The following is a 22,566-nucleotide window of genomic DNA, read 5'->3' as shown; positions in this document are numbered from 1 at the left end:
TTAAGATAAGAATGCATACTTCCCCTCCTATGCCCTATTGGTAAGGCCCGGATTATCCCTTTCCTGACATCATGGTCACGTTTGGATACCTCTTTGTTTTTTTATTTTATTTTTTAAATTTCTTTTGTGAGGATCAGCCCTGAGCTAACATCCATGCGAATCCTTCTCTTTTTGCTGAGGAAGACTGGCCCTGGGCTAACATCTGTGCCCATCTTCCTCCACTTTATATGGGACGCTGCCACAGCACGGCCTGAGAAGCGGTGCATTGGTGCACGTCCGGGATCCGAACCCGTGAACCCCAGGCCGCCGAAGCAGAGTGCATGCACTTAACTGCTATGTCACAGGGCTGGCCCCTGGATACTTCTTTGAAATATTGATGAAAATGTATCCTGGGTGTGTTTAATGTATGTTCTTTGTTCTAAAAAGGTATAAGACTGTACTGAAAACCATGCTTCTCCGGAACACTTTTAAGGCCTTTCCGGGTTATAATCCTCACTCTGGCTCAAGTAAACTCACCTTATTTCTCCTATCTATAAAATGGTTATTGGTTATTTTGCATCGACAGAGGGGATATGGAGAAAAGGGAACCCTCATATACTGCTGGTGGGAATGCAAACTGGTACAGCCACTATGGAAAAAAATGTGGAGATTCCTCAAAAAATTAAAAATAGAGCTATCATATGATCCAGCTATTCCACTTCTGGGTATTTACCCAAAAAACATGAAAACGTTAATTTGAAAGGATATATTTACCGCTATGTTCATTGCAGCATTATTCACAATAGCAAAGACTTGGAAACAAGTCTAAGGGCTCATCAACAGATGAATGGATAAAGATGTGGTATATATATATATATAATGGAATACTACTCAGCCATAAAAAAGAGGAAATCATGCCATTTGCAACAATGTGAATGGACCCTGAGGGTATCATGCTAAGTGAAATAAGTCAGACAGAGAAAAACAAATACCATATGATTTCACTCATATGTGGAAGATAAAAACAACAACATAGACACAGAGAATAAATTGGTGGTTACCAGAGGGGTGGGGACATGGGGGAGGGCAAAAGGGGTAAAGGGGCACTTTGTACGGAGACTGATGGCAACTAGACTTCTGGTGGTGAACACAATGTTGTCTATACAGAAGTCAAAATATAACGATGTACACCTGAAATTTACATAATGTTATAAACCAATGTTACCTCAATAAAAACAAATTAAAAAAAGAAAAGTGGGGAAAAACAATAAATAGCAGGGAGTCCCACAGGTCTTCCCACATACTGCATTGCCCCTCGGTATTAACAGAAATGACCAACCCCATCCGCTGGCAGCCATAGACTGCTGGGAAACTAGCTCTGGAGTCTGGGCCCTGGTGGAAGTGAAGGGGGATAAAAAGATACAGGACAAGAGTCTTAGTCCTTAAGAAACTGACAATTTGATGCGAAAATAAAAATAACCCTGAGCTTAAGAGTGAGACCTAGATTCCTCACTGCTTCTGCCTCTGGCTGCCTGTCTGACTCCTTTGCCCTCTCTGAGCCTGGGGGCTAGGCTGGGTGGTTCCCCTGCCTTCCCCAGTACAAACATCCTTTCATGCTACATAGGAGTCCTGAAGGAGAAAGTATAGGATGAGTGACTGTTGTGACTAGAGTGGGAGACAGAGAGGCTCATTCCCTATCTTTAATGAATCTTTATAAGGACAGACAGTCCTGCCTCCTCCCTGATTCTCTGACCCTAGGTCACCACAGGACATCCCAGACTCATCCCAAGCTATCCAGGCCATTTTGGATCACACTGGGGTGAAAACCCAGTCCACTCAGGCCAGTTTGAACACGATGTTTGCCAGACAGAAGGCAATTTTCCGGATGGTGAGCAATCAGAGCTCACTCTGGGCTGGACCTTTTTAGCGCTTGGGCCTCACCCCAGAAAGGGCTTTAGGCCACAGCAATCAGGGACTTCCTTAATTGCCCTGGAGATGTGAGCCCCACCCTGCACTGCCCAGTTGCCCTGGAGGAAAAAGGGGAGGCTCTGGATCTAGTCCAGAACACCCAGGCCTGAACCTTCTCTGGCTCTCTGCTTTCTCTGTCATTGCTGCTTTTTTCTTCTCCTCTCTCTTTCTTGCCTCCCTTCTTGCGGTTACAAATAAATTTTAGCAAGTAGGCAAATTGGCAAATACAGAATTTGCAAATAATGGGGATTACCTGTGTGTTGTACTGGGGGAGCCTAGAGAAACTTCTAACTCAGCCTAGAGGAGTGAGAGAAGACTCCCAAAGAGATGATACTCTGGCTGTGACCTAAAGTACAGAGAGGTCCAGACAGGGGGCCTGTGACCAAAAACTAAGTCATGTGGTTTGACAAAGATCTATTTCTTTCCTATTCCTAGGTATTTTGTTACTTTCATAAATGTGATCTTCTCTTTCACCGTATCTTCTAACACGGCACTGGACAATAGAACTTTCTGCAATGATCCACGTGTTCTATAAATACACTAATACAGTTGCCACTAGTCACTTGTGGCTAATAAGAACTTAAAATGTAGGGCCTGCCCCATGGCTTAGCAGTTAAGTGCGCTGCGCTCTGCAACTGGCGGCCCGGGTTTGGATCCCGGCCGCACACCGACACACTGCTTGTCTGGCCATGCTGAGGCGGCATCCCACGTACAGCAACTAGAGGGATGTGCAACTATGATGTACAACTATCTACTGGGGCTTTGGGGAGAAGAGGGGAAAAAAAAAAAAAACAGAGGAGGATTGGCAATAGATGTTAGCTCAGGGCCGGTCTTCCTCAGCAAAAAGAGGAGGACTGGCATGGATGTTAGCTCAGGGCTGATCTTCCTCCCAGGAAAAAAAAAAAAAAAAAAGAACTTAAAATGAAATTAGTATGATTGAGAAACTGAATTTTAAGTTTTATTTAATTTTAATTATTTTAAATTTAAATTCAAATAGCCACATAGGATAGTGGATATCATGTTGAATAATGCAGTTTTAACTGATTGCAGTTTGTATATATAAAGAGAATAGATTTTTGTATATTACTTTTTTGTGTGTGAGGAAGATCAGCCCTGAGCCAACATCCATGCCAAGCCTCCTCTTTTTCGCTGAAGAAATCTGGTCCTGAGCTAACATCTGTGCCTATCTTCCTCCACTTTATATGGGACGCCGCCACAGCATGGCCTGACAAGCAGTGCATCAGTGCGCTCCCGAGATCCGAACCGGGGCTGCCAGCAGCGGAGCGTGCGCACTCAACCACTACGCCACAGGGCCGGCCCCTGTATGTTACCTTTATACCCCATTTCCTTAGTGAATTTTCTTTTTTATAGTAGTTTTTCAGTTGATTCATTTGGGCTCTCTTGGAATACAAACATTGACAAATAAAGATAATTTTACCTACTCCTTTTCAATTTTTATATCTTTATCTCATCTTGTTGCATTGGCTAATACCTCTAATTAAACGTTATATAGTAATATTGGTGAAAGTGTATAATCTTGTTTCTGGCTCAGTGAAATTTCTAAGTGTGACTTCTTTTTTTTTCTTTTTGGTGAGGAAGATTGGCCCTGAGCTAACATCTGTGCCAGTGTTCCTCTATTTTGTATGTGGGACACTGCCACAGCATGGCTTGATGAGCAGTGTGTATGTCGGCACCCAGGATCCGAACCCGCGAACCCCAAGCCGCCGAAGCGGAGCATGTGAACTTAACCACTATGCCACTGGGCTGGCCCCTGATTTCTTCTTTTTTCATGTAAAAATGATACAAACAAGTGACAAATGAATTGTTCTGTCCCTCAAGCTTGCTTCTCCTCCGGTGCTCCCTGTGTTACTAAGTTGAAGCGCCACTCTGTTTCCCAAGCGAGAAATCTAGGCATCACTTTCATTTTTTCCCCTCTCCCTCTCTCTCAATAATCCAGGCCAACCAGCTGCCAAATTTGTCTTCTTTCCATTTCCTCTGCCAGCACCCCAGTCTGGTACTTTTCATGGCCTCAGAACATTACAAGAGCAGCCTCTGCATTAGTTGTCCTGCTTCTACTTTCGCTTCCTTCAATCCTTTCTCCATAAAGCAGATGATACAATCTTTCTCAACTTTTGATCTATCACATGACTCCTCTACTTAAAACTTGTCAATGGCTTCTCTCTGCTCTTAGGATAAAGACCAACATGCTTAACATGGCCCATAAAGCCCCGTGCCATGTGCCTCTGCCTTCCTTTTTTAAAAATGTAAATCACTTCTCTGTTTAAATCTCTTCAATGGCTTTTTGGCTGTTCTCAAGATAAAATTCAAACTCTCGCTGTGGGCTACAAGGCCCTGGAGCATCCTGTATACCTCTCCAAGCTCACTTCGTACCACCTGCCCTCTCGTCCACTACACTCTGGCTGCACTGTCTCCTTTCAGTACTTCACATACACCAAGCTCTTTTCTACCTTGAGGTCTTTGTGCTAGCTGTTTCCTCTACCTGCAATGCTTTCCTCCTCTTCAAATGTCTGCTACTTCTCCTTTGTGATTCAAGTCAAGTGACACTTTCTCAGAACGTTCTTTTCTGAGCAGTCAATTTAAAATAGCCTCCCTGCCAGTCCCCTCTATTACCTCACCCTGCTTCTTTCTTTCATGGTGCTTATTTCAATCTGAAATTATCTTATTTATATGTCCATTTACTTGTCATTGGTCCGACCAAGAATGTAAGCTCTATTTTGTTCACTACTCTATCCTCAGAGCCTAGCTGGTGCATGGCACATAGTAGGCCCGTTATAAATATTTGTTCTATAAATGGATAGCCAAGGTCGCAGAGCCAGTCAATGACAGATCTTTGTCTGTTATTGGAAGGTGTTGAAAAGGTGTTGCCCCTCTCTTCCAGCAGGTGGAGCCAAAGCCATACCTGGTCCTTAGCAGGGGTTGGGGGAGTGTGGGGGTGTGACTGGCATGGCTGAGGGCAGCAGGAGAGTCGAGAGGTAGAGGCAGGATTTTTTGTAGTAATGCTGGATTCAAGCATAGAGGAAGTCAAGATGACACCTCTGCCGAAGGATGAGTAGGTATGAGCTGTCCAGAAAGGACACGTAGTAGCGAATGACCCAGGGGGTTTCTAGGATCCCAGATTGCTTTCCCACTTCCCCCATCTATGCCACCCCCAGATCATCCCCCAAGAAGTCAGCAGTGGGTCTTTAAGGAAGAGAGCAATTTTCTGGGAGCATGAAACTAGAGAGAGGCAAGGGTTTTCAATTCCAAATCCTCATTGTACAGTTGGGGGAAACTGAGGCCGAGAGAGAAGCATTATAGTGGGTCAGTGGGAGTTGGGTAGGGCTCACAAAGCCTTTTCATCAAAGCTCATGTTTATTTAGCTTCACATGCCCCACCCCACCCCTCCATGCCCGGCCTTGGGCTCAGTGTGGGAGACCACGATGAAGGGGGCATGGAGCAGGGGGCCAGGAATGGCTTTAGAGAGGCAGGCTAGAGCCAAGACACACTGGACTCGTGTCTGCCGGATGAACCAGAGGCCAGAGGTGTATTTCGGGGCTGGGCAGGTGCCTGCACAAAGGGCTGCATCTAGATCTGGGGCGGTCAGCAGGGGTCTTGAACTTCCTCCTGAGGGCAGTGGGGACTCACAGAAGGGTTTCCAAACAAGAGAGTTATTGGGTTATCTTGAATAGTTTGCAGAAGAAATGTGAGATCAAATCAAAGACAGAGGCCAGTGAGGATGCTGGTCTAATCATCAGGGTGAGAGAAGATAAGACCTGGTAAGTAATTGTAGGGATGAGAAAGAAGCAAGCTTGAGTGGTTAGGAAATTGAAAATAATTTTTCTGTTTTAAAGACAGGATTTGGTGGTTAATGATTGGAGTGGAGGGAGAGGGGAGGTGTGAGTGCACCTCTGCAAACATTATCTCAGAGTCCTCGAGTGCTCCAGCTACGGAGGCCAGACCAGAGCCCAGGGCTCCTGACCTGCCCAGGCAGCCTCTGACCCTGAGATGGCAGCACCAAAGGCGGTGGGACCTGGCTTGGTGGTGGCAAACATATTGGTTCACATAACAGCCTAAAGGAGTGGCTAAGAGCCCAGGACCTATACCTAGACAGCCCAGATTCAAATGTCAGCTCCTCCATTTCCTGTCTGATGATCTTGGACAAGCTACTTAACTTTTCTGCGCCTCAGAAATGGGGATAAGAACATACTTACCTCATAGGGAAGTTAGGAGGACTAATTGAATTGATATTTATTAAGCATGTATAACACTGCCTGTTAGTATAAATTTATAAAAGTGGCTTGGCAGAACTTCCTCAGCAAAAATGGAGCCTCACACCCAAAGTAAACACCAAGCCTAAATATTCTACGCACTTTCTTCTCTGGGCCTCATTTATAAAATAAATAGGTTGGGGCCGGCCCTGTGGCTTAGCCGTTAAGTGCGCGCGCTCCGCTGCTGGAGGCCTGGGTTCGGATCCCAGGCGCGCACCAACGCACCGCTTCTCCGGCCATGCTGAGGCCGCGTCCCACATAAAGCAACTAGAAGGATGTGCAGCTATGACATACAACTATCTACTGGGGCTTTGGGGGGAAAAAATAAATAAATAAAATCTTTAAAAAAATAAATAAATAAATAAATAAAATAAATAGGTTGGACTAGTAGGCCCTGACTCTGTCAGCTTTGCGTTTCTGATTTTTGGAGCTTGGCCTAAGTGTGTGAAACCCAGTGATGTGCTGGGGCAAGCTCCTACCAGCTTGTGAGAGCAGATTGTTACATTTTCAGGAATTTTACAAGACAGTACAACGACTGGTAACTTGAAATTGGCTATGGTGGGAATATTTACGCCATGGAAATAGGCAGATGCTGTAAACTAGGACTTTCCCGCCACCCTTCTCACCACCAGAGGTGGTTTTTCACCAACACACCAGTGGTGAGACCCTTCTTGAACCAACACACACACCCAGACAGTTACATTCTCATCTTCCAACACTGTCATTAACAGTTGTGGAGAAACAGGTCTCTAGCACCCCACCGGGCCTTAGTCATCGAGTCTGCACCAGCACAGCCAGCCCCACATGCTCAGGCACACGCAGGGCGGGAAGCACAGGGCGGGAAGCACAGCGCACGGGCCTGGGCAGAGCAGCCATCTGTGTGCCAGTTGGTCGGTCGTTCTCAGACGCAGGGGAGCGGAGGGTGGTGGTGAAGGTACTGGAGTCTCACAAGTCTGGGATGGAATTCCAGACTTGAGCCAAGTCCCTCTCTATACTGGAGCTCAGTTTCTTCATCTTTAAAATGGAGATAGTTGTAACTTAGCAAAATGGTTTCAAAGATTAAGTGAGAACACCAGCCAAGTGAACGTGAAGCCTCCACCCTGTGCCTGGTACAGAGAGGTGTTTAGTAAAGGTTAGCTGATGCTGTTATCACACCTCTAGACACATTCTCCCCACCCAGGGCACCTGCAGCTTAGTGCTCGCTCTTACTATCAGAGTCTTAGCACAGAAGTGTTCAGTGAGTGGCCGAGGACAAAGACAGAAACAGGCAGCTCTGTTTTCTAGCTTTTATGAAAATTAATAACATTAATAGCTCACAGACATATACATACACACATTGCTATGTACATGGTGATTAAGTTATTAATTAGTCTCTGTATAAAATGTTTCTACATTAGTGTTCCAGGCTAGGCCCCATCAGTCCTTGGCATATTCACAGTAGCAGCCCCAGGGCTCGGCCCCATGGGAGAGCAGAGGGGAGGCGGGCAGCTGTATGAACGATTTGCCCCACAGTGGGCACAGGAGGTGTCCTGGGCCGCTTACTCTCGAGTCTTTGGCTCCCTTCCTGGCACCAGATGTTCAGTGAGCGGGCAAGCAGGCCTGGATTCCTCATGTGCCCTGGTGATCCAGGCCCTGTGCATGGTAGCTTCAGGCAACACCGCAAGCCCTAAAGGATGCTGGCCAGCTCTGTAAAGTCTGTGTCAGAGCAGCCGGAGCTGCTGGCCTCTTCCCTGCAACAGCCAGAGGAGACAGATTGAAGGAAGCACCTTTACCCGTCCCCTGCCCCGACCTGCCTCATTGCTCATGGGATCTGGGCCCTGCAGTCTTAGCCAGCTCTAAGGCAAGTCTAAACCACAGGACGCAGATAGTTCGCTCACTCCCGCTTTCAGCCCAGAAACTGCTGGTTGATCTGTTCGTTGTTCACAAGCCCCAGGACTATGCTCTGGCCCGGGCTGGCTGATGGGCTGGCATGACTCACTTCACCCTACCTGCTTGTCTCCTGAAAGGCAGGGCGCAGGCCACACTTGAGGTCCTGCCTGCCAGGAGAGCTGTGAAGAATACAGGCTCTGGAGTCAGAATGCCCTCCCGGGGCTCAAACCCCACCTCTACCCCTTATTGGCCAGTCACTCTTCCCAGTTAAGCCTCAGTTTCTTGATCTGCAGAGTGGGAATTGTAGCATCTCTGACACCTAGGCTTGTTGAAGGACTACAGGAGATCAGGAATGCACATTCCCTAAAATGCACACCCCTTGAAGGCAGGGATGTTTGTTTCATTCACTAGAGCAATGGCTGGCACATAGTAGGCTTCCCATAAGTATTTGTTGAATAATAAATGTAAAACCACTCAGCACAGTACCTGGCATGCAGCTAAGTGTTCAGGAAATGTCAGCTGCCATTATTGTGAATGGGCCACGGGAAGGGGCAGAGGAGATGCCGTCAAGGGCAGACGTGCGGGAGTCTGGACTTGGCCACAGGAGGCCCGAGTGGAGGGCTTAGACTAGATGATGCCCCCTCCTCCACCTCTCCATCCTCTCCCTGCTCTCACCTCAGAGCCTGCAGGGCCTTCTTGTTCTGCCGCCGCTTCTCCTCGTCAATGGGGTACAGCTTGAAGAGCATCAGGCCTATCAGGATGAGGACTATGGGAGTTATGGTCACCAGCATCTTCAGTGTAAACTTGACACGCCTTGGCTGGGTGCAGCCACGGGTCTGGTACCCGGCAAAGCTGTGGGACCCAGTGGGCAGGGGAATGATGAGGATGGCACAGCTGGGGCCTGGCCGTGCCCAGCACTGCCCCAGGCCCCTGCCCCACTCACTCAAGACTGAGGGTGGAGATGCCCAGTGAGACTCCGGAGGCAAACTTGGTGAAGAAGACATAGAAGGAGAAGAAGATGGGCTCGGTTCCACGGGAGTGGGGCTGCTTCAAGTGGAAGTCGTCAATGACGTCGGGAAGCATGGACCTGCATAGAACGGTGCCAGCCATGAGGACCCACCCACCCAGCAACCCCGGGCCCCCACTAGCCCGTACAGCGCCTCTGTGTCAACGAGAAGAGGTGGCCCTCGGAGACTCTGCAGCCCCACAGGCACACAGCTCAGTGAGGAGATGGCAACTTTTTGTGAATAAGAAAAAAAGGCACCTTCCTCCAAGATGAAGTAGCCCTCTCTAGGTGCTCAGCTTGGCAAGTAGCGTGCAGACCAAATTTTAGTCCCATTTCCTATACTAAGTAGGTATTCTTGCACAGTTCACAACCTGTATAACTGTATGGGGAAGACCTGACCCACCTCCAACCTGGACCCACAGAATGGCCTACAGGAAGAGAAGCCTCCACAGAATTCTCCCCAAGGAGCTTCAGAATTGGGGGTGGGAGGCTGGGCAACACAACTCTATATAGGTGGGCCTGTATATACTTGCCAGGGTAGTAAGAAGGCAGCCGCTACACTGATGCCGGCTGCCACAGCTACCACGTATGTGACGATCAGGTTATGCTCGAAGAGGACCATCAAGATGAGAAATGGCACTGCTGACTACGGGAGGGGGTGGGGACAGGAAGGTGAGTCAGCTGGGAGGCTCCCACCAGCAACCCCCAACCCAGCCCAGATCCTACACTTTCAGCCACTCACTGAGATCCCAATGTATACAGCCGTCTTCTTGCCAAACCGGGTCAGGAACCACTGCCAGAGGGGGATGGTGAATGTGGCTGAGAGCTGTGGATGGACAAAGGGGGTGAGGGAAGTGGGTTAGAGCCAGGGAACCCCTCCCGCCCTTCCCAGAACCCCAAAGGTGTTCCCAGCCCTGCCTGAGAGAGCCAGATGACATCATCTGGGCAGTGGGGAAGCTGCAGGCACCTTTCATGGCCCTCCAGGGGAGCCGAGAGCTAGTCCCAACCACATCTCCTGCCTCCCTGAGCACAGCTGAGCACAAAGTTCTGAAGTTCTTGGCCTCCGCACCTCTGCTTTTGCTACGCTCTCTACTTGAACATCCAACCCCAAACTTTTTCTTTTCTTTTTTTCCAATTTTATTGAGATATAATTGACATATAACATTGTATTAGTTTAAGGTGTACAACATAACGCTTTGAAATATGTACCCAAACTCTTTCTTTCACAGTCCTACCTAAGCAATTGGAGGTCAGGTCCAACCAAATATTCTGAGACACCTCCCTCCTCCCTTCACGACCTTGGGCCAGTCTGGGAAACGTCCCCTGACTACCCCAAGAACCATCTCGCAGCCTATGCCACTTTAGCCCAGGCTGCCTACCCACCCCCGGGGCCCCACACGCACCATGATGGCCAGAAGCAGATTCTGGAATTCGTTGCGGAAGCCTAGGGTGTAGGTGCAAAACAAGGCAAAGTTCCCCTCCACCAGCTGGGGGATGGGGCAGCAGAGGGGGAAGGAAACACAAGGAAAGACGTGATGTTGGGGCTGAGCCTCCCCAATATATTGCTCCCCATGCTCCAGGGACCTCTGCTCATCCCACCCCCATTCTGCCTATCCCTCCGGCTTTGCCACAACCTGAGTCCTTGGCACACGCACCCTCCCAAGGCTGAGCATGTCAGGAGCCCACTCACCATGAAAGCCAGGGAGGTGAAGAGGAAGCCGGCAATAAGCTTGACGTACGGGCCGTGGCTCATGACTAGCCGGAGGCCCCGAAAGAAGGACCTCGGCTCAGCCTGCTGAGTCTCACAGGGTTCTGGGGGCCAGAGGGGACAGTGAGGAAGGAGCAGAGGCCCCTCCCAAAGCCTGGGGCCCAGGCGGAGGGACAAAGCCACCCTGTGCTGGGGCCTGTACCCTTCCCCAGGGCCCCTCACCTCTCTGCTCCCGCACGCCCAGGGTCAGGATGACAGCACAGATGACGTAGATGGAGGCAATGACCCCTGCTGCCAGCAGGTATGCATTTTGCTAGAAAGGGAGTAAAGACGACAGAGAGAGACAGTCTGATCTCATCCCAACTCCCAGTAGCTCCACTCAATGACCTTGGACCAGTCCCTTCTTCTCTGGGGGCCTCACTATCTCCATCTGTGAAATGGTAATGTCATCCTGGGCCTGCTGCTGCTTCCCAAGCCTGGGCAAAGTCCAGAGGAACAAAATGTTAAGAAGCCAGGCTGTGGAGTCGGAGAGTGCGCAGTTTAAATCTCCCCAAATCCAGTTTCTGCAACTCATGAGCTCTATGACCCTGGGCAAATTGTTTAGCTTCTTGATGCTTCAGTTTCCTTATCTGCAAAGTAGGCATGTTAACAGCTTGTGTATCAAATGCCAGACACCTAATGAACACTAGCTATTATGACTGTTTTGAGGATAACTGCAAACCACCCCATCGTTCCTCGTCTCCCCAAATCCCTGCCTGCCAGGAGCCTCACCGTTTCTCTGGGTGAGGTGGTGCTGTGTGTGCGATTGGCACCTTCCGAGGCCACTGCAGAACCGTTGGGGTCCTGGAGACAAGGTGTATCCGCTTGACCCACGATTTGCCCCTGGATCGCTGTTCCCAGCACTGAACCCAGCACCTCCACAGTCATCCCTGAGCAGTGAAAAGGAGGTCCTTTGGAGGGGGCTCATGACTTGTGGGTCCCCAGGGAAGAAGGTGAGATGGAGAGAAGCCCAGCTCTAGCCCCAGGTGATGGCAGCAGCTCCAGTCAGGTGGGTATAGGGTGGCGGGGCAGATAGCATCTTGGCCTAAACTCATCGCCTTGCTCTATGTGACCTCTGGCTAGTCTTTGCACCTCTCTGGTCTCACCAGAGCAATAAAGAGATTGAGTTATTTTTAAGATGGTTTCACACTCACTTCCAGCAAGGGGAGAAATGTGGCAGGAGGGTCAGGGAACAGTTGACCCAGGGTCCCTGGTGGGTGGAATCAGTGGGCTGGGGAGAGACTTACGATATGCAGTGGCAGAATCCCGCTCACTCTGCTCTGTGCTGATGAACATGGTGAGAGCTGAGTAGGGAACGTGGAAACACTGGCATGGAAGAGAGGCCCTCGGCCAGTCAGACGTGGCTTCGGGCACCAACCCTGGAGGCCCCAGGGACTGCCCTCACCCCTGCCCCCAGACAACCAGGGGAGGTGCCCACACTCACCGTGACCAGTGTCTCAAAGAGGCAATAGAAAAGCAGGTACCACAGGAACTGGCCCTGTGGGAAGTCAGGCACGAACCAGACCAGGAAGTAGGCAATGACGGCCAGGGGTGTGGAAAAGATGATCCTGAGAACGGGGAGGTCTCATTGGGGGCTGGATGCCAAAACCCCAGGACCTGGGCCCAGCCTGGATTGCTCTGTAACCCCACAGGGTACCTGCCAGGAAGGAAATTCCTCCCCTGAATCCACCCACCCCAGGGTCTCTGGGAAGAGGCTGATGGCCACGCCTGGAAGGGCAGCCTGGGACAGGGCCCCTGGACTGAAATCCTCAGCAAGGAACATGAGGTCAGACCCTGAGTCTCACCTACATCTCCCCAGGGGAGAGAGCTCCAGAGGCAGGGGCTTCCTATGGGATGGGGGCGCTGAGAATGGAGGCCAAGAGCTCAGATGGTGGGTCAGGGAGGCAGAGAGGAGCAATCCTCACCCTGGTGTTCTCATGCATGCACACACATACACACACACACGCACACACACGGTGCACACGTGCAGGCTTGGGGAGGCCAACTCCAGGCGAAGGTTTTCCTTCTGGAGAGGCCTAATGAAATAAGTATAAGGGGGGCAAATGTCGCCCCCCACTTGTGAGCCCCACACTATCACTAGTGGTGAGACCTCAGGATGGACTAACTTCATGTCATCAGGAGAGACAGGCAGCAGAGAACGGTGGTTAAAAGGCCTTTGGAGCCACACTTCAGGGATCTAATTTTGACTCTACCAAAATAACTATAAATAACAGTGTTGGGCAAGTTATTTAACTTCTCTGAGGCTCATTTTCTCATCTGGAGAATAGTAATAGCACTGACCTTCCATTCAACATTTACTCAAGAAATACTCAAGTGCCACCTCTGTGCTGAGCACTGTTCTGTTTACTTAGGATGCATCAGTGAACAAGCAGACAAGTCATTGCCCTTGTGGAACTCACATTCTAGTCAGCAAACAAAAAAATACACGTAACTAAAAAGTTATAGGGGCCAGCCCAGTGGCGCAATGGTTAAGTGCGCGTGCTCTGCTTCGGTGGCCCAGGGTGGCCCAGGGTTCGCAGGTTCGGATCCCGGGCATGCACCGATGCACCCCCTGTCAAGCCATGCTGTGGTGGCATCCCACATAAAGTAGAGAAAGATGGGCACGGATGTTAGCCCAGGGCCAATCTTCCTCGGCAAAAAGAGGAGGGTTGGCATCGGATGTTAGCTCAGGGCTGATCTTTCTCACAAAAAAATAAAAAAATAAAAATAAAAGTTATATATATTATTCAGCCTTAAAAAGGAATGAAATTCTGATACATGTCACAACACGGATGAACCTTGGAGACATTATGCTAAGTGAAATAAGCCAGACACAAAAGGACAAATATCGAGCCAGCTCTCATGGCCTAGTGCTTAAAGTTCGGCACGCTCTGCTTTGGCGGCCCGGGTTTGAACCACACCACTCGTCTGTCAGTAGCCATGCTGTGGCAGCAGCTCACAGATAAGAACTAGAAGGACCTACAACTAGAATATACAACTATGTACAGGGGCTGTGGGGAGGAGGAAAAAAAAAAAAGAGAGGAAGATTGGCAACAGATGTTAGCTTAGGGCAAATCTTTCCCAGCCAAAAAAAAAAAGACAAATATAGTATGATCCCACTTGAGGTACCTGGAGTAGTCAAATTCAGAGACAGAAAGTAGAAGGGTGGTTGCCAGAGGCTGCGGGAAGGGAGGATGAGGAGTTATTGTTTAACGGGTATAGAGTGTCAGTTTGGGAAGATGAAAAAATTCAGGAGATGGCTGGCGGTGATGGTTGTACAACAATGTGAATGTACTTAATGCCACTCAATTGTACACTTAAAAATGGTTAAAATGGTAAACTTTATGTTATGTATATTTTACTATAATAAGAAAAAAATTATATAACATAGGAGATTAAGTGCTATGGAGAAAAGAAATAAATCAGGCTACAGGGGATTAGCAGTGTTGGGGTGCAATTCACAACCGAGTGGACAGGGTAGCCCTCACTGAGAAGGTGACATCTGTGCCAAGACCTGAATGACAGGAGGGAGTTAGCCTTGCAGATGTCTGAGGCAAGATTGTGCCAAGCATGGGGAACAGTCAGTGCAAAGGCCCTCAGGCAGGAGATGTGCCTGGCAGGTCTGAGGAAGAGTAAGGAGGCCAGTGGGGCTGAAGTGGAGGGAGCACGGGAGATGGAATTAGATGAGCTTGGAGAGGAAATGCAATAACAGGTCACGTAGAGTCTTACAGGCCAGTATGAGGACTTTGGTTCTATTTCATAGGGTTGAAGTAGTTTTGAGACTTATGATATTAAAATGTGGGATAGTACTTGGGACATGGTAAGTGTTTGTTGTGATTATCACACCAGGAAAGCTCAGTGGGAGGGTACAAGCCCACAGCCCGGGAGCTGCGGAGAGCACTGGGCTGGGAATAAGAGCTCAGGCCCAGCCCTGCAGCATCTCGGCCTCCTCATGTGAGCCTGCTGATACCCTGCCTCTCACTGGCTGGCCTTGGGAACTCCAGGGAAAGTGTCTGTCAAAGTCTTCCTGGTCTGAAGGGGGGGATTTAAATGCCAGCTGAAGGCAGGGGCTGGTCTGAGGCCCGCGAAGAGACATGGGTCACAGGGCTCATGAACCCTTCTTCCTACACTGAGAAGAGTCAGGGTGCTGGGTCTCAGGCCTGAGGAGGGGCCCAGGTCCTAAAGGTGGTATGGACAGGAAGGAGTCACATATACACATGGCAAAGCCTCAGTTCATGAGTGATCCAGGGGCACTCAGGCACAGGGGTGGGGGTACCACTCAAGAAGCATCACCAGGAGTTACCACCCAGGCAGGTGAGGACATGTATACAGACATTGCCCTAAATCAGAAACCAGCCTGCAGGGCCCTCAGCAACTTCACCAAGCCAGCTGCCACACCTGCCCAGCAAGAGGCCCTCAGATCCTACCTCCCACAGGGAGGGCCTCCTCTGCTCTCCCTCTCTGCCCCCCTCCACCCCTCCCGAATGCCCGCAGAACAAGGGCTCCTCCATCAGCCTTCGCCAAACAGTCCAACACTCCATCCTCTCCTCAGCCGAATGTAACCGGGAGTAATCCAGGCTGCTGCTGCACTGGGCTGGCCAGAACAGCTGCCTCCCATTGGCTGGGCCTCATGAGGAGATGTGGCAGCAGAGCCCCGCCTCCCGCTGGTTACCAGGGAGGCCGGTACCTCACGGGCTGGCTCTCTGGGATCACCAGCCTGAGCAGCCTGCCCAGGTAAAGCAGGTTGTCTTGCCTCCTAGTCTCACTGAAGCCAGGATCAAAGGCCCCAATCTGGGTCTTAGCCAGGGGCTGGCGGGATTCGGGATTTGGGTGGGAGGGGGGGCCTCGTGAGAAAGGAAACTGTCGGGGGGCGGGGGCTGCGGGAAGAGCTTTGAAGGCCTTGAAGGCCGGAGACCAGGTATGGGCGCCCCTGGGGCAGGAAGGCGCCCACTTGAGCCTGGATGGGCGGGAGATGAAAGAGGTAGGTCCCCCCCTCACCAAGCAGGATGTCCTGGAGGGAACCAGAGCCCCGGCCTGTCAGCCTGTCCTGTGTGTCTCCTTTTGCTGTCTGATCTGTGGCACCACCTCCTCCCATCTTGCCCCATAGCCTGAGGCTGAGTAGTGTACACTTTGTACCAAGGAAAAAGTTCACATTATCCGAGGGGCAAGAGGTTGTGGGTCTGCTAGTCCATTCTTGCTATTACCGCCCATCCTTGCCCTACCAGGAGCCACTCTGAGGGGGTGCCAAATTATATATCACTTAATATGTGCCAGGCACAGTTCTAAGTACTTTACATACAAAGAAACATTCAACCCTCACCACAGCCCTGGGAGATAGGCCTAATTATTATCCCCATTTTGCAGATAAAGAAATTTGAGGCTTAGAGATGTTAAGTGACTTGCCCAAGGTTGCACAGCTCTAAGTGGTGAAGCTGGGATTCAAACTGAAGCAGGCTGGCTCCAGAGTGTAACCTCGCAACCACTATGCAGTACTACCTCTGCCACTGTGGGAAGTGACTGAGAGGGAGAAGTCAGAATTCCAGCTTCATTGAAGAGAATGGACCTTACGGAGCAACAGGGCCTGGGCTGGGGGAAGCTGCCCCATCTAGAAATATGGCCAGCCTGGGAATGAACTGGAAGGGTGTCCCAGTGCCCATGCCTGGGGCAGCTGAGGCCTTGGCTGGGGTTTTGACTCCCAGGTTTTTGCATCATTCCTTCCCCTCATCCCCCAGCTTGTGACAAGCCAGATGAAAGGACCAAAGGGTAGACATGTCGGAAGCCCTGCCTTCTGCCACCTCAATGGGGCCTCTTCTACTCACCAGGGCATGAGGTGGCCCAGGCGGGTCCAGGAGGATTTGCTAATGCAGAAACCCACCAGGGGGTCTGTGAAGGCATCCCAAGCTCGGCCCACAAATAGGATGATGGAGGCAGAGAAAGGGTCCACCTAGAATGGGGAAGAGGCAAAAGACAACCTGTTCATCTTTCTACCCACCTCAACCCTACAGGTAGGCAAAAGCAGGGGCTCCCTCCCAGCCTCAGCCAGGCCCTGTGCTGCTCCCACCCAGGCCTTAAGCAACTTCACTTGCTTTGTTAATAACAACAATAACAGTTCTCTGATAGCAGTAGCACTGTGTGCCTCCTTAGAAACTTTCCCAGATCAGTCCCTTTATGTCCTCCCCTCCACTTGAAAACACTCCCATCAATTAAAATGAATCCAGAATCATTTCTTTGCCTCCCTCTCACAGCCCTGAGCCCCCAACCACCTGGTATTAGGATTAGCATTTACTGAGTGACCACAGTGGGCCTCAATTTCCCCATCTGTATAATGGGAGTTATGATCCCTATCTTACAAGGTCAAGCTTTATCTCAGATGTGGAAAAAGGAGCCTATAGATGCTTTTAAAAAGTGGCCTGTCAAGACCCACTCAAGCTATCCACCTCCCCCCAAACCTTCCAGGCCCAAATAGACAGCTTCTCTGCACTCTTCCTATCCATCTTACTATTGTTATTGCTCCAGGAAGTAGGGAAGCTGGTGGCCTCTCCCACACTGCAGTCTCCTCTATCTGACTTTCCCAACCCTAACACTCCCGACAACACAGTTTTACACTAACTGCAGGTTCCTCATATTTGTACCCTACTCAGGGCCCAGCCCATGGGAGTTACTCAAAAACTAGCTAAATGGGCCTGCCCTGTGGCATAGTGGTTAAGTGCTCACGCTCCACTGCTGGCGGCCCAGGTTCAAAAAACTAGCTAAATGGGCCTGCCCTGTGGCGTAGTGGTTAAGTGCTCGCGCTCCACTGCTGGCGGCCCAGGTTCGGATCCCAGACGTGCACCGAGGCACCACTTGTCAGGCCATGCTGTGGCGGCGTCCCACATAAAGTGGAGGAAGATCAGCACAGATGTTTGCTCAGGGCTGATCTTCCTCACACACACAAAAAAAAAAAACTAGCTAAATGAAGTCATTTGTCTTTTCTGGGGCTCAGTGTTCCCCACCTATAAATGGATACAACAAAGATGCTTTGCTTGCCAAGTTAGCTGCTACACAGAAAAGATGCCCAGTGCGGGTGCCCCAATAGCCATAGCTGTTCAGCCTCCCACTCTCCCATCCAGACAAGGTGAATTCTCAGGATGCCAGGCTGCTGGCCAAGGTTTCTTAAAGCACAGAGGAACCCTGCTTCACGCTAAGTACCCCTCCCAGTCAAAGACCCTGTGTACTGGGGCGCTCTAACTTAGCCCAGCACTTGAGGGCCCCTCTGCCCACTGACATGCCTCTGCTCCTCAGGGGAAGGTGGGATGCACCTCGTCCACAAGCCTGCCAACATCCACCAACCCCTGAGGCAAGCCAGCTAACTGTTGTCCAGCCAGGAACATGGTGTGCCAGTTTCTTCTAAGAACAGCATCACGAGCAGGCTCCATTCTCCCTCACACCACCACCTACCCTCCAGGCTCTGTTGCTCTTGCCAGGCTAGGAGGAGTTGCCTGACCCTGCCAGCTAAGACTCCTGGGGCAGATAGACTCCTCTTCTGGATACTTTCCATATCCTTCTTGTTTCTAATCCACTGTGACTCTGAGAAGCAGAAAAGTAGGGATTCCCAGTCCCTTTTCACAGACGGGGAAAACTGAATGAACCTACCGGGGAGTCCCTAGTCTTTCCTACCTCGGGATGCCGGAGGAGCCCTGGCAGGCTCAGCCTACTCACCTGAGCCACATCCAACAGATAGATCTGCAGGAAGAACCCCAGAGCACAGCCCGTCACCTGGTAGGGGGCCCCCCCAACTGCATAGCAAAGTTTGTTGCAAACAGACAACTGTTGTTTCTTCTTCGGTTCCTTCTGTGAAGAAGAGGAAAGGATGAAAGGAGGCTCAAGATCCTAGCCTCCATCCTAGAAGATTTCAGAGGCAGGACCATCCCTCCAGTCAACTCTGCCAGGAGGAACAAGTCTGCCTTGCCCTGTTCCCACCCAGGGAGATCACCTCTCCCACAAGAAAAGAAAGGTATTCTCTGTTCTTAGGAACCTGGAAAAGGGGAATCCATACTGAGGAAGTTGCCCCTAAGCCACACCCCCACTCTCACCCCCCAGATTCTGAGGACATATCAGCTCACTATCCCTAAAAAACTCCCCCCAAGGCCTCAGCCATACTCCTTCCCAAGTTGGAGGGGGAGCATGCTCCAGCAGCGGACCTGTCCCCGCCCGGCACCAACTGCCACAACCTGAAAATCCTCTTGCTTCCAAGAGCTGCCTAAGCCCAGCTCCAGCTCCCGCCCTGGTTCAGGTTCAGAGGCCAGGACCCATCTGCTTACTGGGTGAGGGCTCTAGAGAACTGTAGGGGCCGAGCCCAGCTGGCTGCAGGGACAGCTGTTCCTTCCATCTGTCCCTGGGCGTCCCTGGCCTCCATAGGCAGCCAGAGCTTCAGGCAAACCCAGGAGCTGTCCTACCCTCCCTCTCCCCGTCCCTGCTGCCCCAGTTCCTAGGGGACCTTAGAGTGGGGAGGAAAGTCCTCTAGGTGCAGGGCTGGGCCCTCTTTGGGTGGAGCACTAGGGAGGTTGAGGTTGCCCAGGGAAAGGAGAGATTACTCATGCATGGTAGCAGCATAACTGCTCACTCCGGCTCCTTCCAAGGATCAGTAAATGAAATTAAAAGGAAAAGGCAGTCACCTCCCAGGCAGATATCTATTGCCCAGGATCTCTCCCTGGGGTCTCCTGATTTCATTCGGTCCTTCATTATGTCCAGAGAGCTGGGGATGGGGCCAAATGTTAAGACGCGCAAAGCACCACAAGACGCGGAAAGCACTCCGGGCCGCCGCGCCAACAGCCACACTCACACAACCGCCTCAGGCATGCGGCTCCTTTAAGAGCAGAGCCCCTGTTCTTATGAATGAACTTGAGCTGCCCGCAAAGTAGAATTGAGGCTCACGTGTAGGCGTGGGGGTGGGGAGTAGAGGGTGAGAGATGGGGATCCAAGGGGGGTTTCCCAGATTTCTGGAGTCTGGCTGGCTTCTCGGGGGGGGCAAACCGAAGCCGCTCGACACAGGAGAACGCAAACCTGCTAGGCAGAGACGGGCACCACGTTGGAGCTGCTGGCGGGGCCGCAGAGAGGCGGAATAGGAGTGGGCAAAAGGGGGCGCCGGCGCCTACAAATCTTCTCCATCACCCCCTGCCCCCAAGGACACCCCTGGGCCCTCTCCTGCCCCTGGGCCCGTCTGTCCCCGGTGAGCCCAAGGGCTACCAGAACCAGGCCTTTCCCTCGACGCCCCCATCTCAGCCTGCCCTCCAACCCCTGCCCTCCACCCGGGGTGCCAGGCCCTCACCTTCACCTGGGCCGGGCGTTCACCGGCTTGAATGATGCCCGCGGGCAGCAGCCCCGCCGCGGAGCCGCTCTCGGCGCCCTCCCCTTTGGCCATGACCCGTGGGCCACGCCGCCTGCGACCGGGACCCCGGGATACAACTCTGTTCCGCGGGCCTCCGCTCCGCCCGGGATCCCGTCGTAGTCGCCGCGCACTGGTAAACCCGGCAGGCAGGCCAGCGAGGAGCACACTCCCCAGTACACCCCCTCGCGCCTATTAAAGGTTCAGCCCCGCCCTCTCCGATCCGACCAATCCCGGAGCCCGGATGCCCAGGCTCCAACCAATCCCCTCGCCCGCTGGCCCTCCCGCCTGCCCAAGCCGCCTGTTCGCTCAGTGCCACTGAGCCACGTTCCCCAATTCTCTGGAACCGGCATCCGCCTGCGCGTGCTCTTCGCAACCCGAGGAGAAGGCCAGGAGTCCCACCTGAGGCTCAAGGCTGAAAGTGACCTGCCCGAGGTCCCCTAGAGTGAGTTCTCCCTGAGTCGAGCCTACACCCCATGATTTCTGACCTCCAGGCCTAGGAAAGGTGGGGGCTCGGAAGCCCCTGTCCCCTTTAAAATTTGGAGTCAGGTCCAGTCTCTCCCTCCTCCAAACCTGGAGGATGTAGCGCTGGCACTTTACCAACGGATGCCCCTTTCTCATCCCCTAAGACCAACCATTCCCTCTTCCTGCCACTGCCCCTTTCTCATCCCCCAATACAGGCCATTCCCTCTTCCTGCATCTTTGGGGCCCTCAGCAATGGAAAAGAAAGATGAGGCTACCCAGTCACTGCCCCTGCTGGCAGGAAGGAAGTTGTGGAGAGGAGATGGGACCACAGTTCACTATGATGGTAACGGCGGCCTTTTATGGAGAGTTTCCTCCATGCTTACCATAATCTCATTCAGCTTTCACAACCACCAAATGAGGGTGGTACTATTATCATCCCCATTCTACAGCTGAGGAAAGGGAGACTCACAGAAGTGACATAGCTGTTACATGGCAGAGCCAGGCCTGGAAGGTTTTGTCCCTTTCCAAAGCCTTCCCTCTTAACATCCCTGCTCTGTCCCTCTCAGCAAAAATTACCAGAAGGCTGAAGGCGGTACATGTGTCTCCCCAACAAGAAGTCCTGGGAGACACAAAGCTGCAGTGGCACTCTGGGTTGAAACAATCAAGGAAAGGTTTGAAAAAGAGTACTAAGTAATGTGTACTTAAAAGAAGATGCTGGGCCAGCTGGGTGGCGTAGTGGTTAAGTATAAGCGCTCCACTTTGCTGGCCGGGGGTTCATGGGTTCAGATCCTGGGCGCAGACCTATGCACTGCTTGTCAAGACATGCTGTGGTGGCGTCCTACATATAAAGCAGAGGAAGATGGGCACGGATATTAGCCCAGGGCCAATCTTCCTCAGCAGAAAGAGGAGGGTTGGCAACAGATGTTAGCTCAGGGCTAATCTTTCTTACCAAAAAAAAAAAAAAGGAGATGCAAGGGGGCCAGCCCGGTGGCATAGCGGTTAAGTTTGCACACTCTTCTTCAGTGGCCTGGGGTACGTGGGTTTGGATCCCAGGTGTGGACCTACACACTGCTCATCAAGCCATGCTGTGGTGACATCACACATACAAAATAGAGGAAGATTGGCACAGATGTTAGCTTGGCAACAATCTTCCTCAAGCAAAAAGAGGAAAATTCGCAACAGATATTAGCTCAGGGCCAATGTTACTCACCAAAAAAAAAAAAAAAAGAAGAAGAAGAAGAAGATCAAAGAACATTAGTTTAGAGCAGAGGCCAGACACAGATGCCAGAAAACAGTCCTTTCTACCACCTCTGGATCCCTTATGCCAATGCCACCCCAGGCTTCTCAGATACTCAAGAGGCTGATGGGGACCAGTTTGCTCTGCTTAGTGAAGGGGCTGCTAGGATTCTCAAAGGCCACTTATCCCTGTTTCTGTGGTTGCTCAGCATCAGGCTCTTTTTTTTTTTTTTAAATCTCTGATTGCCCGGAGGAGAGATAAGGTCTGGCTGCCCCAAGATGGCCACACCAAGCTTCCTCATATGTCCTGGCAGATCCCATCTTGGCACCCAGCTCTTGGCGTTGCTGAGCAGAAGAGATCCAAAGTAAGACAGTTGAATACTATGAAGAAGGCATGGACTGGCCCCCATGGCTCTGCTATGAGCTGTGTGACACTGTTCTGTCTCTTTCCCTCTCTGGGCTTGAGTCAGCTGAGGTAGACTCTACAATCCCTTCCAGCCCTAAAATCTTTACTCCTATAGCATCATACTGTATCACAAATGACAGCTCCCTGGCAGACCAAGAGCTTCAGGAAGGTAGTAACCACATGTTTTTCACCGCCATATCCCCACTGACTAGCTTGGGGCCTGACTCATAGTAGGAACTTAGTAAATATGTGTTCAAT

General features: G+C 51.2%; 2 protein-coding genes across 3 annotated transcripts in view; both read right to left on the bottom strand.

The window, feature by feature from the left end:
• The window catches only part of LOC131413192 (polyadenylate-binding protein 4-like), a 264,794-nt gene that overhangs the window by 48,190 nt on the left and 194,038 nt on the right, over positions 1 to 22,566 (bottom strand). The gene's annotated exons all lie outside the window — the stretch shown is intronic.
• Positions 7,488 to 20,350, bottom strand: MFSD2A (MFSD2 lysolipid transporter A, lysophospholipid). Of its 2 annotated transcripts, XM_058553774.1 has the most exons (14): positions 20,145 to 20,350; positions 18,536 to 18,667; positions 16,657 to 16,781; positions 12,282 to 12,405; positions 12,085 to 12,163; positions 11,570 to 11,727; positions 11,021 to 11,111; positions 10,781 to 10,902; positions 10,494 to 10,577; positions 9,833 to 9,916; positions 9,624 to 9,736; positions 9,028 to 9,171; positions 8,760 to 8,936; positions 7,488 to 7,945 (listed from the first exon to the last, which is right to left on the bottom strand). In XM_058553774.1, exons 1-14 carry the CDS (start codon positions 20,235 to 20,237, stop codon positions 7,882 to 7,884), a joined length of 1,590 nt encoding a protein of 529 aa, XP_058409757.1. In that variant the 5' UTR covers positions 20,238 to 20,350; the 3' UTR covers positions 7,488 to 7,881. The 2 variants fall into 2 exon arrangements, with proteins under 2 accessions (XP_058409757.1, XP_058409758.1); XM_058553775.1 differs by lacking the exons at positions 16,657 to 16,781; positions 20,145 to 20,350 and having other exon boundaries at positions 18,536 to 18,623.

This window comes from Diceros bicornis, chromosome 13, assembly GCF_020826845.1.
Source record: "Diceros bicornis minor isolate mBicDic1 chromosome 13, mDicBic1.mat.cur, whole genome shotgun sequence".
In the NCBI taxonomy this organism is placed as follows: domain Eukaryota; kingdom Metazoa; phylum Chordata; class Mammalia; order Perissodactyla; family Rhinocerotidae; genus Diceros; species Diceros bicornis.
Note: the sequence above shows the minus strand (reverse complement) of the source record. Positions and strands in the feature narration are given on the sequence as shown.